This window comes from Gouania willdenowi, chromosome 12 (assembly GCF_900634775.1).
Source record: "Gouania willdenowi chromosome 12, fGouWil2.1, whole genome shotgun sequence".
NCBI classification, from domain to species: Eukaryota; Metazoa; Chordata; class Actinopteri; order Blenniiformes; family Gobiesocidae; genus Gouania; species Gouania willdenowi.
Window position 1 is genome coordinate 20,688,976 of NC_041055.1, and position 18,147 is coordinate 20,707,122.

Here is an 18,147-nt window from a genome sequence, read left to right on the forward strand (position 1 = left end):
GGCCTGTCCAATGCATAATAGACAAAGTTAAGTTTTCATGGATGTTGTTAGAAAGTGGAAAGAAAAACCACCCAGGTACACTAAAGAACATGCAAATGGTGCACAGAAATACTGGAGCTGCTGGGCTTGATGATAAATGAAATGACTGAAACAAGAAAATTATAAATACTAGATTCTTTATTTAAATATTGTACATAGTTTCAAACGTATTTACATAAATTAGACCTCGTTCACGAGTGAAGTGTCGACATACACAGGTGTGTTTTTTTCCATTCGCTTGCTGAAAAAGAACAATCATACCACACAGCAGAATGCAGAAGCACCTTTTAAGTTACAGGAGACGACAGCGGAACAATTCATGTACATCAAACACCATGACGGAGACAAGCGTGCAATGACGGGAAAGGCCTCTTGTTTACAGGTCGAGCTGTTTAAGGCTGAAACTGTGGTCACCTTCATTCTCTGAGCTCACACACCTTCATCTCTCTGCATAAGGGGATGGATCGCTTTAATATACGTTTGAAACGGATCAAACTTAACCTCACAAACCGCTTCTTAAATTGGCAAATAGCAAAAAATAGAAATAATAAAAGCACAGAGGGCAGAGTATTTTAGGATGATAACACCCCCAGCTTGGTGTATGAAGACAAAACACTGGAAAACTGTGACAATAGAGCACACGTTTCCTCAGTTGTCCAGTTAACCATTATATTACAAATTTTTCATTATTTATTTATCTTTTAGAGTTAGGCAAAGACATCAGAGCCCTATTCATATGATTAAATATGGCTTTCTGTCTTTGGTTTTCATGAACCTGTCACTTACACACAGATAACCAGCATGTATAATTTAAATCTATAATAAAACCATTGTTCATAATGGTAAATTAAAAAACAACAACATTTGAATGCCACTCTAAACATTTCTTACTACCATCTTACCAACTTACCTAACAGTATTGCTGTATGATGTTTTGTCTAATGATGATACACACAAACGTATCTTTGGTGCAAGAAAAAACTCCATTTGTGAAGGTTGCGTACGCGTCTTTCTTTTTTTAATGCAATCTGCTGGAGGAATCCCATCATGTAAAAACACTTCACACATACACCTGGATCACAAAATAAAAGCAGCAAAAGTATAATGGACGTAAGGATCTGACACGCAAAAATGATTGGAAGCATATTTACACACAATTCATACTTAGACAGTTAGGCCTCAGTCATTCGTCGCACTTTGTTTCATGGCAGCTTTAAGTTTACTTTGCTACAAACAAAAATAACTTTTCTTTAAAAAATACATATTTTCCTTTATATTCATTCCTGACCTATCATTGCAATTGTAAGCATTCCCAGATGCTAGTTGTATCTCTATTACAGTGAAACATTAAATACAAGTCACAAGTAGGACACACTTACTCTTTACCCACCACCTACGGTGTGACTGCTGCCACAATAACTCTCAAAAGAGCACATTTTTGTTACTACCTGCAAATGGAAGTGTCCAAATGACCATCTCCCACAAAAAAAGGTAATGAAATAACTTTTAAAAACACATTTTAAAGACAGACAGCATCTGCAACATAGCCCAAAAATCATATTTACATTTTGTCAGGAGGTGCAGCTTCCTCGGCCATGAGATAAAAACCTGGTTAGCTCACACATGAAGGCTTAAAGCATTACAGAGTGGTGAGGCTTCATCATTCCCATCCCTAAACACATTTCTGTTTTCAAACCCCCCCTTTTTTCCCATTACCAGCATCCTCAGACTTCTCTGTATGCTATTCTGTATGCTTTTCTAAACATGGAGCATGTGACCAACCTAAAAACAACAAGGGACAACCAGGTTTAAATAGGCAGCTTCACAGCTACTCACTATGGATCCAAAGCCATGGCATACTCCTCTTCCCAACCCTTGGAGGACACATTTTTAAGCCCCGGCCATCTACTTACACACAACGTGTGAAAATCATCCCAATGGCTCTCAGCTCATTCTGCATCATGGTCAACATGAGCATGTACGTGAGCTGCCTGCATTCCCTGCACCCGTTTAAGCAACAAAACATCAAGGAAACAAACAAAAACGTCCTTGCAGGTGAATGTTGGCCATGCTGTGAGAAAGGGGGGGGGGGACTGATTTCACATACTTCAGTCTGTGTATTCAGCCACAATGGAGAGCAATACAGTGATATCATCTGGCTTTCCACCTAGACACAAGGCATAAAAAGGGACAGTTGCAGTTATTGCTTAAAAATATATCCTAAAGCTTTTTTATCAAAGTTTAAAAGCATTCCATTATTACATTTAATCAGTAGTGGAACAAACACCAAAATTAACAGTTCAAGGTTTACAGTAAGTGACAAAACTTGTCCAAAAATATAAATTTGCCAGTGGGATTCTATCATTATATTTGTTATTCAGGTAGTAAAAGTAGTTGGTTGGCTTAGAACAGTGTTTATTCAGCGTAATAATGGATTTCAACATTGAAAATATTTGAATTATCTAATGAATGGTTAGTCGAGTTGTGCACTAGAGCAGTGTTTCTTAAGTGGAGTGTGTTGTGCTTGACTTTACCTCGAACATTCAGGCCGTTGTCACAGGCAAACTGTGCAAAGGGGGACATATAGTTGGGGTCGTATGCAAGGTCGTGCGCCTGCTTTGCAATGCTCTGTGCCGTCTGCAGAACGCTGTCATAGTTGGTGGTCTGAAAGGAACAGTAAATAAAAACTGTTAAAAACATCGAACTAAGCTTTATTTGACTACACAAGATGAAAGCCGGTGTAAATACCTTTAGTTTTTTGAGCTCCTGGAGGATCATGTAGTCTGGCATGTTGTCAAAGAGCCCGTCTGACGCTGTCAGGATGATGTCACCCAGCTGCACGTCGAAAGATGAGCTGTCGGCTGCTTCGGGGCTGGAGAAACAGACAAGGTGAGACAAGATCACACATGGGACATGAACAGCAACATTAATACTTCATACTATCAAAAGTAACAATTTCCAGTACTACATAGCACTAGACTGGACTAAACCAGAGCTAATTAATGTCTAAGAATTAGTGTGAGGTACACAACTCTAGAATATTCCTCTGCTATCACTTATTTTGTTGTTATCATCACATGACTATTGAGGAAACTAAACTAATGTTAAATATTAGGAATGTCACGGAATTGACGATATTGCGATACCGGATTATTACAATTTCCCCGATATCGTCACGGTATAAAATAATGAGTCGTTGCGCTTAAAATAATTTTTTTTGGTTGAATGCATTGCGGCGTCGTCACAGGTTACAGGCGGTTGAGCCAATGGCGTGCGACAGTGGTCAGAAGGGAAAGGAAACATGGTTGGATGGTAGCAGCCAGCAGAGCGACGTAGAAACGGAGGAGTTTGATGATATTGTGCATGATGCTACAGCTCAGAGGTGTGGAAACATTTTGGTTTCACCACATCAATAAATAATAAAAGAGAAAAGGTGGGTATTATGTAAACATGTGTACCGCAAGCAAATGTACCGTACGCTACTCTTCTGGAAATACGAGCAACATGAGAGAACACTTAACGGCCCGGCATCCCGAAAAGTTTAAGGATTGTGTCAAACAAACAATTCAGTCTGGTCAAAAAAACAGAACAGCTCAAGGACTCAGGAAATAACAAGATACGTTGCGTAGTTACACCCGTATAACTGTTGTTGTTAGGGGTGTCCCGATCCGATATTGATATCGGATCGATATCAGCCAGAAAACGAATATTGGATTTTATCGGACTGCATCTAAAATCTCCGATATATATTATATAATATATTATTCAATTGTAGAATACTGTACATATTATGTTGAAGGTTAAAATGTATGTAACCAATTGGTTAATAATAAATGGGTATGTTTTTCTCATCCCTACTGTTGCTGACTATTGTTCTCTGTTTGAGTGACATCACTTGATCAAGACTTTTCTAACATTCCACACAACAAAATAAATAATAAAAGTATGTATGATTCATGATGGTATTGTATCAAATCGGTATCGGCAAATACTCAAGGCTGCAATAACGGTGTTGTATCGCAAATGGAAAAGTTGTATTGGGACATTCCTAGTTGTTGTTGCTGTGGGATTAGACTGTTGTGAGGCAGGTTAATTCTACCCTATTGATGATGTGTTGTTGCAATAGTTTTGGCTGAAAAAAAAAACCCAAAATAAATGTAAGTGTGAGTGTGTGAGAGAGAGAGAATGTTTTATAATCTTTGTATTGTGGGTGGGTCTGTTTTATAGTATTGACTGTATTCCACTATAATGTAGAAAAGGCCCAACGAGGGGCAGGAGTTGTAAACAAGTGCTAGCTTTAAACTTATATGTGCATCACATTAGCTGCACACGTCTTTTGTATTTATGTTGAATTGCATTGTCCCTGTCAAATAAATAAATAAATAAATGTTGACAACAAGGTTACTTCTAGTCCTAACCTCAACTGTTGACTTCTTCATCTTTCTTTAGAAAAAACTCAAATGAAGCTAAACAGAATAAGGAAGTTTGCACTACTTTGATTTCTTTGGCTGTTTTTTTATTTTTATTATTATTATTTTATTAATTGTTACTAGGCTGTTTCTATACCTGTGTTGCCTTTAAAAGTTTTCCTGACTTAATTAGAATTTTTGCACTTCATCTAAAGAATCTGTATCTGTTAGTAGGTAGTATTCAGTTTCTAATGTCATGAATGGAAAAGTATGACAATAAATACTGTCAAAAATTGTGAACAGAATTTTCTAATGGTCATCATTTATGTAATTGTCAGCATTGCTGTAAACTGTGCCTTCCTGTAAAACCGTGTGCTTTCCTACAATACAGCAATAATTACTGTACCGTGAGATTAATATTGTGATAATACCGAACCGTGAGATTTAGATATCGTTACATCCCTATTAAATATGTTTCCCTGTAGTTAAACGCGAACCAAAATGACATCTATGTGTAAATAATTAGATAATGTTTCTTAATTCCATTGGGAACTTAGGGCTGGTTAAGTGGATACTGGTTTGGCTGGTAAACCTGCACATAGTTTGGAGCCAAAGCAAGTCGTGTTTGCTTTGAAAACACTGACAAAAGGTTTGACAGCAGCTGTATTTGCTTCCTCTCACATATGCTTTATTAAGTCCAGTTCAATTGAGCAGGGCTGGACATTTGTTTGGATGTGAAATGAGGGCACACCTTTACAATTTTATTTGCATTTTGCATTGCAAAAAGGAAGAAAGGAAACTGAACACCTTGGTTAACGTGTGGTGTCTAACAACATAATCAATAGTTTTGTTGCTGATTTTCTCTAATTGTTTATTCCACTGACCTGTCACTGAGCACCACCCCCTCGGCTCCTGGAGGGGCGATGGACAACTGGAAGGGTGTGTTGAAATAATGCTGCTGCTCATCTGAGCGATGCACCACCTCTCCACCCCGCACCACCAGGAAGCCCGAGTCGCCAAGGTTACACGTGTGTAATCTGTGACTCCGTCGGTCCAGGACAACGATACAGGCTGTGCTGCTCCCTAGAATAAAAACAAGATACAGATGTACTAAACATAAACATGACACAAAACAGAAAACATCCAAATGCTGGGAGTGAATGGTTTCTATGGGACCTAATGATGCATCGCTTTTTTCTTACTACATGCTCATTACTGAAAAACAAATGAGCCTTAATTACTCTATATGAGACTTAAGATATTTTTGCACCTTCCCAGAGATTTTCATAAGCAACAGCCTGTGTAACCTTAAACAGCCTCCCAAAATAAAAGTGGTACAGTGTGTGGCCTCAGGCACTCAGAGGAATCATAAACTGTGTGGCATGTTTGGCGCCGCTCTAGCTTTTACAATCTCATCCAACTCCTGTGGCATTGGTTACACATGGATTCCTGACCTTTCCTAGACTGGTTTTAGAAGGTCACATGAGTTTCAGCTTCAAAAAGCATCTGTGTAACAGTATACAGTACACACTGTGACCACGATTGTGACCTCATTAGTGTGACATCACTCATTGGGTGTCAACAAATAAAACAGATATCCTGGTTCTATTTTGAAATAAAATAAATTTACAAAAAAAAAATCCTTGTCCCATCCTCATTATTTGTCTTTCCTTTCTGGGTCATTCCATGTCATTTCAACAAACGGCCCACGCACTTGAAATTTTTATGAATTGTTGTGATCATTCAATAGGTACATTGTACATTTTTAGTCAACACTTTTTGAGATATGGCCAATTAAATGAGGGGGGGGTATGCGTCGATTTTTGTGCATCTTTGTTTATACCTTCCAATATCTCAGGAACTACATCACATAGGAAACTGAAATTTAGTACAGTCATACAGCTCCACTGACTCTCTCAGAATATACAAAAATATCTGCTATACATCCTATCTGGTGGACATGCCAGACCCTTAAATATGGAAGAAAGTTTGTTGGGGTTTGGGGCTCAAATTTGTTTGGGCCTTCAGTAAACATCATTGTATATGGTGCCGCTTCTTTTCATTTTTGAGTTATGTACGTAGACTGTTTAAATCACCAATGATTAGTCAAATATATGCATTGGTTCTTGGCTGACAGTAGGGATGTATTGATTATATTTTTTTGAGCTACGATTATTGTGGGACAAAATATTGCGATTTTGTGATTATCAACACCATGAAAATAAACGGAGCTATATGGATTTTTTTTGCTTTTTCAAAAAATGCTTTATTCACATTAGAACTTGGGACAAAACTTTTGGAACAAAATAAAATAATAAAAGTTTTAAATGTATTAAATAATCAATAAATAAACAAAAACTAAATAATTACCACCATAAAATACTAACAGAACAATTATTCAATTATTATTTAGCAAAAGTAATAATACTATGTACTGTAAAATGGAATTTGTTATTAAAACTAAACTCTCCATTATCCTTTATATGGTTAATAATAATAATAATAGTAATAATAATGCATCAGTTTTACATTGCATCAGCCAGAGCGTGCTTTGTTTATCCAGCACGTAGCGCTTTCTCTTTTCTTTCATTTTCACTTCACCTTGTGGTTTACAACAGCCTTGTAAATCGCAACACTTTCTAAAAACTTTAATCAGTGGAGTGGATTTATACTTTTTGTGCCTTTACATGGACAAACTGGCAGGGATAATTACCTCGAAGATGTATAATATTGGAGGTATTGGCACCTTTGGCAGCAACTTTTCTCCGACATGTTTTACATATTGGATACCCGTTGGCTCTTACTGCACCCTGGTCGTCTTTAGGATATCCAAAATAGTCCCACACTGCCGAATTTATTTGGTTCCTGGGTGGATACAACTCAGGGAGTGCTGCTTCTGGTTCTGCCATCATTCAGAGGTGAGTGGATGCGCTCTCCGTGCAGTGCTGCACTCTGACCATAGACTGGAGAGTGCTCCGCCTCCCAGGTCCCGCGACACTAGACATATCTGTGGTATACTGCGGGTTGATTCTAAAACCCCCACGGTTAACCTACCGTGGCCGAAAGAATTTACGGTTATTGATGCGGTTATTTGCTTGTTCATGTGGATCTTGTTGGGTTTTCTCTTCCTTCTTATCAATTTTATATTTTGATAAGCGCATTGAGATGACTGTTGTAAATTGCGCTATACAAATAAAGTTAAATTGAAAAACCGGTTAATCTTTACATCCCTAGCTGACAGTCTCTTGAAATGCAAAAAAATAGCTTTACTGTTTTCTTTGGCCCATAACTGCACATGGGAATGTAAGACAAAATCTGATCTCTGTTTTATGTTAAAGTATAAAGATTACTCTTTCTTGGGATATAAAACAATTTTGCTTACCCAACAAGGGAATTTTGTTCTGTAGAAGCTCATAGTAGCCCGAGGTCAGGATGCCCACAGGGTTTGAGGGAACGAAGCGGCCTTCTTTCACTAGTCGCTCACATGTCCTCATTAGTGTGGCGGAGAACTGCGATGGGTCGACGCCGTAGTCTCGCCAACCGCCCACACCATCTGCAACACCTTATAGGAGAAACAAGATACGATTGAGAAAAATGTAGGCTTTTGGCGACTCATTTTAATGTATTATTAAATGACCATTAATAATAATTAATGGTCGTGACATTTTATTCATACTTTGGATTTTTTGGCAACTATAAGCAGTTAAATATTCAGCACAGAAACTAAATATAGATGTGACTTTGGATATTTCATACAGTTTATTGGCTCAACAACAAAGTAAAAATGTTATCCAACTGGATGTGTCACATACAGGGTACGACTTTAGAAAAAAAAACTTGAGAGGTCTTGGAATGTGACATTACTATGTTTCCATGTTTTCTGCAGAGCTGCATGATGGCCTTGTCAACAAGGTTAGGGGGTATTCCAGAACCGAGGTTCAACAAACTCTTAGTCTATCCATAAACATGCCTTGCGATGGGAAAACTCTGGTTGTCCGATCCCATTACAGCTGGTATGAAGTGGGACCACCCTGAGTATTTAAACCTTGGTTTACTTACGTGCATGAGCGCGATAAAAAGCCATCCTAAATGGAGCAAAGATAACACGAACTACCATGACAACCACCTGGAAGAGAGTGATTTATTCACCCTGATGGGTGAATTAAGCCGGTGTTTGTGGACTAGGAGCATGTTCAAGGTTCGTTCACACAGAACGCCACTTCAGCAATTATAGTCGCTTAAATCGCCTGTGAAGAGTCGCTTGGACACCGTCTGGCTTTAGGGTCGCTTCATCGCTCCAGTGACAAGAGAGGAATAATATAAACAGAATGTACCTGCTGCATAGAGAGGGCTGATCACTTCTTCTCCGGCAGCTCCACTTGTCATTACGATTTAAATGAGCAATTTACGGGTTACTAAAAGATGAGCTCACTCAAAATATACTTAAACGGCAAATTTAAGAACTATGACACTTTCATTTGGCCCTAGATCAGGACATTTGTAGAGTCCTGATAATAATAGACACAGTTACAAAAAAAAAAAAAGCTGTAAAAACACTAAGTTTGCAGTGTTAAAGCATGCTGGGATGACTTCATCCAGGATGCTTATAAAACAATCACTCCTCAGCCCAAATCTTCCTACACTTTAAATAAAGTAGGCTAAATAGGACTCACTTGTGTTTTCTATTTAAGCAAGTAAGGATTTAATCATAACTTTGATCAGATTCCTTGCTTTTCTCTCCCTTCACTGTCGGTGTACTGGTTTAACCTCTGCATACATGCGGTGAAGAACGCTATCACGCTGCCTTTCCTGGACAAACACGTGAGGTTTTACCTCACAGCTCGTGCTTTATAGCAACACCAACAGTATAAATACCAAATAATCCACATAAGGCGTAAATATAATCCACGTCGGCCTGCACTGTACATGTATTGTCAATTCTTAGTCGGTTTAAATCCCTGACCAGTCTAGACGCTGAGGACAAAGCAATTACACTCGGCTAAAGCTAACACGTGCAACGGATTAACCGGAGACCGACAAAACTGGTGACCTATTTCCGACTACATCATCGATGGAAGATAAACACGGCATCATGTGTAACGTTAATAAAAAGCCACCTCACAATCATTGAATTAAATATGAATAATTAACATAATAAAAGCACATTCTATAGTAAATAAAGCGTGTGCATCAAATCAGTCGTCAGTTAAACTGGTTACCAGGCGCAACGTGACACCGGGGCATCACGGTGATAGCAACATGGCTGCCTCCATGCTCTACCATTCTGACCTTTGTGAGACATTGTAGTATTCAGTCCAGCGTATTTTATAAAATGGTTTCCGGTGAAGTAAACATGTTTTTGTTGCTGTAACAATGTGTGTGTCCTAAATGTGTTTTATTGTAATGAACAGTGCAGCTCGGGCTAATGTAGGTGAAAGGTCGGAGAGTGTTCCCCAACCAAAACACCAGCTAATGTGATACATGACAGGATGGTGGGACAGTTATTGAGGTGCAGAGGGGTTTAGGACACAGGTGCGGGTGTGTGAAGGTGGACTGACTGCACACTTATCGTGGTGGTGAAGTTGGAGCTGTGTGTGTGTGTGTGTGTGAGGGTAGGGGGAGGGTTGTTTTCATCTGAGGAGTCACCGCACGTGCAGAACACTGAAGGTCACCCAGCATGGAGACCACCTCGCCTCACTCACCCAACACGTCTGCCGTCCTGTGCCGTGCTATGAAGCAGGCGTCGTCCCCGTAGCACATGCCCTTCTTCAGGATGCCCTTACGAAAGTCTTTACCGAAGCCATAGCTGGCGGTGATCAGGCTGTAGTCCCGGCCGTCCGCCTGAGAGAGGCCGCCTAGGACGGCCCTGGCTACCAGTCTGCCATAGGACAGTACGGATAACATTCCCCGGCTCAGAGAAACCCGTCCTGAACTGAGCCCGGACTCGCTGCCTGCTCACTCCTCCTTCTTCTTCCTCTGCTGCCGGTCTGTGAGAAAACGTCCTCGGTTCAAGCCACAGCCACTTTCTAACCGTCTCAAGTTAGAGCACTAAAGTCGTGACGTATTCACGGCGCTTTAAATCCAATATGAGTGTTTTTATGTCTCAGCTGAGCCTTTTCCACAAACCACTGACTCTCTCCTCCTCGACATGTTTCCATAAAGCAACGACGCGTCGTTTAGAGATCATCACTTTACTACAGTGACGTCACACAGGACACCCCGCCCTCTGGTGTACCGTGACCACGCCCAGGTTTCCTAAGAGTTTGCGTCACTGATAAAAAAATAAATAAATAAAAATAAAATAATAATAATAAAAAATATTCCGTTAATTCCCATGGAATGTTTCCAACTTTGAAAATTGCCGGAATTTTGCAAGCCTACTTGAAATGTGTTGTTTGTTTTGTAATTGTGAAAGAAAAAAGAAAAAAAAAATACTGTTTATAATAATAATAATTAAAATGTTTATTGTAATTTTCGCAGTAAATATAATTCATACCAAAACAGGGGAAAAAAACAGTACTTACCTTCTAATGCTTTTGACACCCAGAAATCAGAGAAGAAGAAGAAGAAGAAGAAGAAGAAGAAGAAGAAGAAGAAGAAGAAGAAGAAGAAGAAGAAGAAGAAGAAGAAGAAGAAGAAGAAGAAGAAGAAGAAGAAGAAGAAGAAGAAGAAGAAGAAGAAGAAGAAGAAGAAGAAGAAACAATATAAACAGGGAAGAACAAAAAAGATTTATTCCCAAATTGTATCATTTTAATTTGTACCTACTTTTATATTTAATTATTCTTTATATCTCAAAATTGAAAAAAGCAAGGTAAAAAAGCAAGATATATATATATATATATACATTCACAATATTTGTAACTGTTCAGATTTAAGTGTCTTATCTATCAATTTATATTTTAGGTTTTTTTTTTCTTCACTGCAGTATGTCATTAAATGTCCTTCAATTTGTTTATGTTTTTTATAAGGCCTTGTGTAAATATAATTGTATTGGTAATAGGAACGTGATTTAGTCAAAGTTTTACTTTTTTATCAGAATGATCAAGGAAAAAAAAAAAAGAATCGTCAAAGTACCATCAGGGCAGACTTTAAACACTTAGAAAAAAATATTTGCTTTTTTTGTTTTATTCTAATTTCTTCTTCAGTCTTGAAAGCATCATTAACAAACACAATTTGTTGGTCTATTCTCCCATGGTGCTTAATCAAAGTCCGCACACAATGGCATCATTTTCTTTAGAGAAAAACAGATTGTTTCTGATTCTGAAGGTTTACAAAGACAACGTTTGTTTTTAGTTACTGTTCGTAACTCTTTCCGCTGGTAACTTCTGATCAATGATGCGGGGTTACGTAATGTGTTGCATTCAGGACTCCTGCAAATGATCGAACATCTCAACACCATGTTTTTTTAAATAGCCAGAAAGAGGTGTTTTGCTCTATTAAATGGTGGCATTACATTTAATGTCGTAAGCTAACCTGTCACGGATAATATAACGTTTAACTTCAACACATCTAATGCAGCTCAAGTGTCGACTTTGACTGGAGGTTAGAGCAAAGCCCCGCCCTCGTTTTCCTCCATGGTGCCTTCCGTAAATAAAACCCAGCGCACCCTCTGCGTGTGTGTGAGTCGTCCTCACTGAGAGAGGCCAAGGACTATAGGCGATATTTAACGCAATTGTAGGCGAGGTTCACGGATAAACTGATACTTCACGGTAATATATGCTCTGTTATTCTGTTATATTTAGCCAAAGTGGGGCTGTGAACGTGTTTTATGGCGATATTTATGAGAAAACGAAGCGACGCAGATGTCCGTTATGTTGTGAGAAGGCTGTGTCGCTACGGGGGGGGTGATGCTGCACTAACACGTACGCATTTATAACGGGGTTTATTTCAACATAATAATAATTATATATATTATTTTTACTATATAATAACCCAAACAGGTAAATATTTGTCCCGTTGCTTTGTAAGTAATGTGTTTAGCCAAATGGCTTCGGATTAAATAATAGTGTTATCATGGATGCTACATAGGCCTATATGAGCACGTTTACCTATTATAGAAAGCTCTGATGGAAACACCCGCTGTGTTGCTAATGTTTGCTCGTGGTCTGGTTGTTTTTCCTCCACAGCCATCATGGGGAGGCTGTGTCTGAAGCCCTTTGCATCACTTCTCTTCATTCTTCTGCTCATCTCTGACTCTACATGGGCTAGAAGAGGCAGCACCAGCAGGAAAACCTCATCATGGGGCAGCAACAACAACAAGGGAGGGACCCAGTCAAAGCCGGCCAGCTCCCAGCCAGGAAACTCTCCCCGGCAGCCACAGAATCCCAGTAACCCCTACCCTGCAGGTGGAAGTTACCCCCACCCAGGCAACACCAATCCTGGATCATACCCCAGACAAAACCAACCTAATTATCCCGCAGCTGGACACAACCCCAATCAGTATCCAGCTCGAGCAAATCCCGGAGGTTATCCGAACCAAAATCCTGCGCACCCACCACCAGTTGGAAACCCAGCAGCAGGAGGCTATCCCAACCAAAACCCAGCAAGAGGAAACTACCCAAACCAATACCCAGCAGCAGGGGGAAACCCTAACCAGTATCCAGGCAGAGCGGGATATCCTAACCAGAATCCTGCCGCGGGAGGTTATCCTAACCAGTATCCAGGCAGAGCGGGGTATCCTAACGCGGGAGGTTATCCTAACCAGAATCCTGCAGCTGGAGGTTATCCTAACCAGTATCCAGGCAGAGGGGGTTATCCTAACCAGTATCCTGCAGGTGGAGGTTATCCTAACCAGTATCCTGGGGCTGGAGGCTACCCAGCAGGGGGAGGTTACCCCGTCAGAGGAGGGCAGGGTTGGGGGGCTCCTGCGGCAGGGGGCTATCCTGGAGGATCCATGGGGGGTTATCCCAACTGGAACCCAAATAATAAGATTCTTAGCCCGCGCTATGGTGGTGGAGGTTATGGATATGGACGAGGTGGTTATGGTATGGGAGGGTCACCGTTCTCCCGTTCTGTGCAGGACATGGGGTTCCAGCCTAAATCCACAGGATTTGCCAAAAAGGCGATGATGGCAGCAGGAGTGGGTGCCGTAGCTGGTATGGCTGTTGGATATGGACTGGGACGCTTCCCTAGACCACATTTTAGCTTCCGCAACCCAGAAGAAGAGCATTACTACAACAACTACATGTACCGTCGCTATGGCACCAAGTCAACAGACGAGCGTGACTACGGGCGGGACTATGAGTACAAACCTCCTCCACGAGCAGAGTCTTACGACAAGTTCATGGATCGCTGCATGAACAGGACTGACCTTCTCAAAGATCAGCGCAGCAGCTCGTCGAAGGGAAAAGCCGAGGATGACGACGACACGGTCAGCATCGAGGAGATCGGATACCCTGCTTTAATCGAGCAGCTAAAGGCGCGGCGCTGCGTGGAGGAGTACATGGTCTACTCGGAGCGCTTCCTGCAAGAGAGGAAGGCCGAGCAACAGTTCCAGCCCGACGTCAGAAGTCCCGTGAGCTACGGAGTCAGCCAGCATTTAACATCACTACTCATGCTCGCATCCTGCATGCTCCTCATTCAGTAAGAAAATCAAAGAGGAATTCTCTCACTACATTCCAATGGCTTTCTGTCTGCGTTCTGACGGCTGCACGTCCATATCCTGCTCATGTGCTGTTTGTATTATAGCATCACCTCTCACTCTACTCTTTAAGGTTCCAGAAAGAAAAGTCCGAAGGTGTTAAAGTATATTTCTCTTTGTTCAAAGACCTTTTTTAGTTTAAAATATGGCTGTTAAGACTTTCCCTTTAACCACTAGCAGTTTTTGCATTTCTTTAAATTTTGCACTTCCTGGTCAATAAACACTGAACACATACAAGCAAACAAAATGTACTGATGACAATATAATTAAGGGTTTCTCCATTCAATATTAATATTAGATATTGGTCTGTTATCAGAAGAAAATCTTAAACAGGGGTGTCAAACTCATTTTAGTTCAGGGGCCAAATACACAGTATTTTATCTTAAGTGGGCTGCAGATTTTAGAAATTTCTGCTGCGGGCCACATTGGATGCGCTGAAGGGCTGGATTTGGCCCCCGGGCCTTGAGTTTGACACGTGTGATCTAAAATCTCCGATATAACAAATTGCGTTTTCACTAGATATATTTAGATTATTTTTCCGGGTCTTCTATTTTATTTTGTTTTATTTTATTCAATTGTAGATTATTCTTGTGTTTAAATTGAATGTATAAGGTTATGTTAGGCGTTGTTAATGAGGTACATAGATATTTTTCCTGCATTTAACACTACAAATAAAGTAATAAAATATGTATGATTAGGGCTGATAAAGCATTGGATCAGCATCTGTGTCGGCCATTACCCACTGCTGCAATATTAATATCGAATCGGAAGTGAAGGAGTTGTATTGGGACAGCCCTAAATGTAACGTAGCGAAGAAGACATCAATGAGAAACAAGGTTAGTCCTGGCGTTGAAGGATCCCTTTCTATTCAATAATTTACCACCATGCACAAGACTATGGGCTTAAAGGTGCAGTCCGCAACTCTCAGATTCCTCTCTCCCCCTCCCATGAGCCTGTTTTTTTCCACACAAACTACTAGTTTGATGTAAAGCTGTCCTTACATAGTGACATAATGACAAAAAGTCACTTTTATGAGAGTTGCAGACTGCACCTTTAATGGTGTTCACACACTGCATGGCAATGATCAACCATTTCTTAAGAAGTGTAAACATCTTATAACCAAACTCTTTCCACATAATGCATTAAATCAGCGTTTCAAACTCAGTTCAGTGGTTCCTTGGACTTTTTTTCCTCTATTCCAGTTTTGCATGTTGTGCACGAGGACAGAACGGGAAGGAAAATGTGTGTCTTTGTGCGAAGATGAGGGAAATCATTCAGTCCTCCAGAATACAGCAACCGTTTTTAATCTGTAAAGTCTATTGGAGCATCTTAAATTCCATTCCAGATGTGTGTCATTCTCAGATTGAGCAATTTAATCCCACCCAGATGAAACTGGACACAAGCTGTATACGAATGAGACGCCCTACTTTATTATGCACTTTGCATGGCTGCATATTCACATGTAATCATTGAAGTTTACAAAAACTGAAGCATTGTTGTGGTCATTTTTTCCCACAGGTTAGTGTTGGTTCTCTATTTAGACGCGTCTGCTTCTCATTTCCTATGGTTTAATATACTTGTACAGTTGAAAATAATAACAACGTGCTCACTTTATTCCTAAAGGTGTTTTGCTGTTTGTTTTATCTGCCAATCTTCAACAGTTAGTAATATTTCCTTTATAAAAGCTTTTTTTTTTTTCCTATTAGTGTCCCTTTGCTTTTCCTAAAACGACTTCATTTAAATAAAGTCCGTTCCATAATATAATTCTAACAAACCAAACTGAAAAAAAAATGTTCTGTATTGTCACCCTTTGAGTGACGATTCCTGTGTCCTAATCCGGCAAATTGCAAATGTCTCTTTTTATATTAAACTTTTTATTGATCAGATGATGAACCAACCAAATTGTTTCTAACCTGTAGTTTTGGTTCCTATACTATTATTATTATTTTTTTTTAGCCTGTAGAATATCTGTAAAGTGCACTTATTTCCCTGTAGGACTGGATATTCTGTATCTGTGCTGTCAGACTCATGTTGGGAGTATATACAGTAGATGTCCAAGTGAATGTCCTGTTTTCCATTCATAACTGTAAACACTTTGTGTTGCTCATCCTACAATATGAACAACATTGTTTGTCATAAATGTTTATGTATTTAATAAAGGAAAATGGTCCTGACTTTATTTATCTTTTTTCATCATATAACAATACACTTATTTGTGACGTTTCTGAGCTGCTGTTTAAAATGGCCCTAATAGCATAGAATAGAAATGCAAATTATTACAATTTACCTACAAAAAAAAAGAACTACATTGTTTATCTTAATTTTAACAGTAACTCTTCATAATCTCATAATTATGATTTAGTATTTTACTATTCCTAGTTTTTGGTTTTCTTACTTGCAGAAATGGGCTTTAATAGTTTACTAAGCTTTCTATAAGGCAACATTAACAATTTATTACCTCAACAAGAGGTAATAAATTCTGCTGAGGATAAAATTATGGAAATAAGGTCCAGTGCAATAGCAAAAGTTATTCATATTTACATTTAAAAAAAACGTGCACACGAGTTATTTATTCACACATTTACTTGGTGAGTTAAACCTCTAATTTTTTTTAATAGAATTTACATGTAATTTACCCAGGAAGTTGCACCCCATATTCAGGATTTTCTCATGTTTCTCAATTTTACATCTCCTTTTTACTTAAAAAAAACTTCTTTAAAAAATTCCACTGAGATTGGAAGTTATTTTTCAACAGATTCCCAGTTGAGATCTATTACTTCAGGGTTCTCAACAGAAATTTTTCACAGCGTAAGGGGGGGGGGGGGGGGGGGGGGCGCATGGTGCGCAAGTGTTGATTGAAATGTATGACTCTCTGAAGGTCAAATTTTGTAAAGCTAAAGTTTTTTTTTGTTTGTTTTGTTTTATTTAAAAAAAAATCTTTGTTACAGCCTTATTTTAAAGCCTAAGTTACTCATGCTTGGTATACTGTAGGTCATTTACTAATACATACTCAGAGACACTGTAAAGACAAGAAATAACATTTTATTCAAAAGACTGATTTGAAGATGCGCTTTTCAGATTTAAATGAGGTATTATGTGGGACCAGGATTAATATTAGGACTATTAAATATGGACACGCCGACATCCATGGACATCCGAGCCAATCGCCTGTATTAAATAGACGGTGCGGCTGATGTATGTGTTTCCCCTTGAAACACAGCGTAGGGGATCAAAATCACAGCATCGGGGGGACCCTACTCTCAACAACACTGGTGAGAACTAGGGGTGTTGCAAAAAAAAAAATCGATTTGGCGATATATCGCGATATTACGTTGCGCGATTCTCGAATCGATTCAAAATAACTTCATATTGATATTTTTTTAATTTTTTTTTAACTGTTATTTAACCAGGAACGTCTTTTCCACTGCAGGAGACATTGTAACTGCATAAAGAAGTGCGCTGAAACTTGTTTTTTTTAAAAGAATCTAAAAAGAAAGTACTAACTTCCTGCATGTATTTGTTGTTCTACACATATGCCTCAGTTAAGTTGCACTAAAGCCATGTTGCACTAAAGTCAATGTTGGTTAAAAAGCCACAGTCAGATTGTATGTTATTTTTTTATTTTAAGTTTTTGGCACATGACATGTTAAAGCCAATGTTTTGAGTGTAAAATATGCCAATAAAATATATTTCATACATAATGTTCTCATGAAGGTGTACACATTAACATATTAGTTGTTTTTTAAGTCATACATTAAAAAAATAAAATCACAGTAATCGCTTTATACTTTAACATCAGGATACATCGTAATGTATCGTATCGTGACCTGTGTATCGGGATACGAATCGCATCGCCAGATGCCAGGCAATACACACCCGTAACCCTGTATTTGATTTGATATTTTCACTCACTTCTGATGTTATTCAAGAATGACAAAAACAGTCCTCATTTCACAAGTTTTCTTGTTAAAAAAAAAAAAATTAGGTCAAGCAATGAAGAAGAGAGATAAAGGTTTGCTTGTAGCTCCTTTATTGATGTGTGTGTGTTTTCAGTGCTTA

The 18,147-nt window shown here is 39.1% G+C and overlaps 2 protein-coding genes across 3 annotated transcripts; one reads left to right on the forward strand and one right to left on the reverse strand.

Moving 5' to 3' along the window:
- Positions 1–162: 162 nt before the first annotated feature.
- Positions 163–10,652, reverse strand: LOC114473519 (protein phosphatase PTC7 homolog). Its single transcript, XM_028463193.1, has 6 exons — positions 10,151–10,652; positions 7,831–8,010; positions 5,333–5,531; positions 2,788–2,911; positions 2,574–2,703; positions 163–2,206 (listed from the first exon to the last, which is right to left on the reverse strand). Exons 1-6 carry the CDS (start codon positions 10,350–10,352, stop codon positions 2,148–2,150), a joined length of 894 nt encoding a protein of 297 aa, XP_028318994.1. The 5' UTR covers positions 10,353–10,652; the 3' UTR covers positions 163–2,147.
- A 1,356-nt stretch (positions 10,653–12,008) lies between these two features.
- prnpb (prion protein b) lies at positions 12,009–16,262 on the forward strand. Of its 2 annotated transcripts, XM_028463522.1 has the most exons (3): positions 12,009–12,157; positions 12,575–13,689; positions 13,885–16,262. In XM_028463522.1, exons 2-3 carry the CDS (start codon positions 12,580–12,582, stop codon positions 14,032–14,034), a joined length of 1,260 nt encoding a protein of 419 aa, XP_028319323.1. In that variant the 5' UTR covers positions 12,009–12,157; positions 12,575–12,579; the 3' UTR covers positions 14,035–16,262. The 2 variants fall into 2 exon arrangements, with proteins under 2 accessions (XP_028319323.1, XP_028319322.1); XM_028463521.1 differs by having other exon boundaries at positions 12,575–16,262.
- Positions 16,263–18,147: the final 1,885 nt, after the last annotated feature.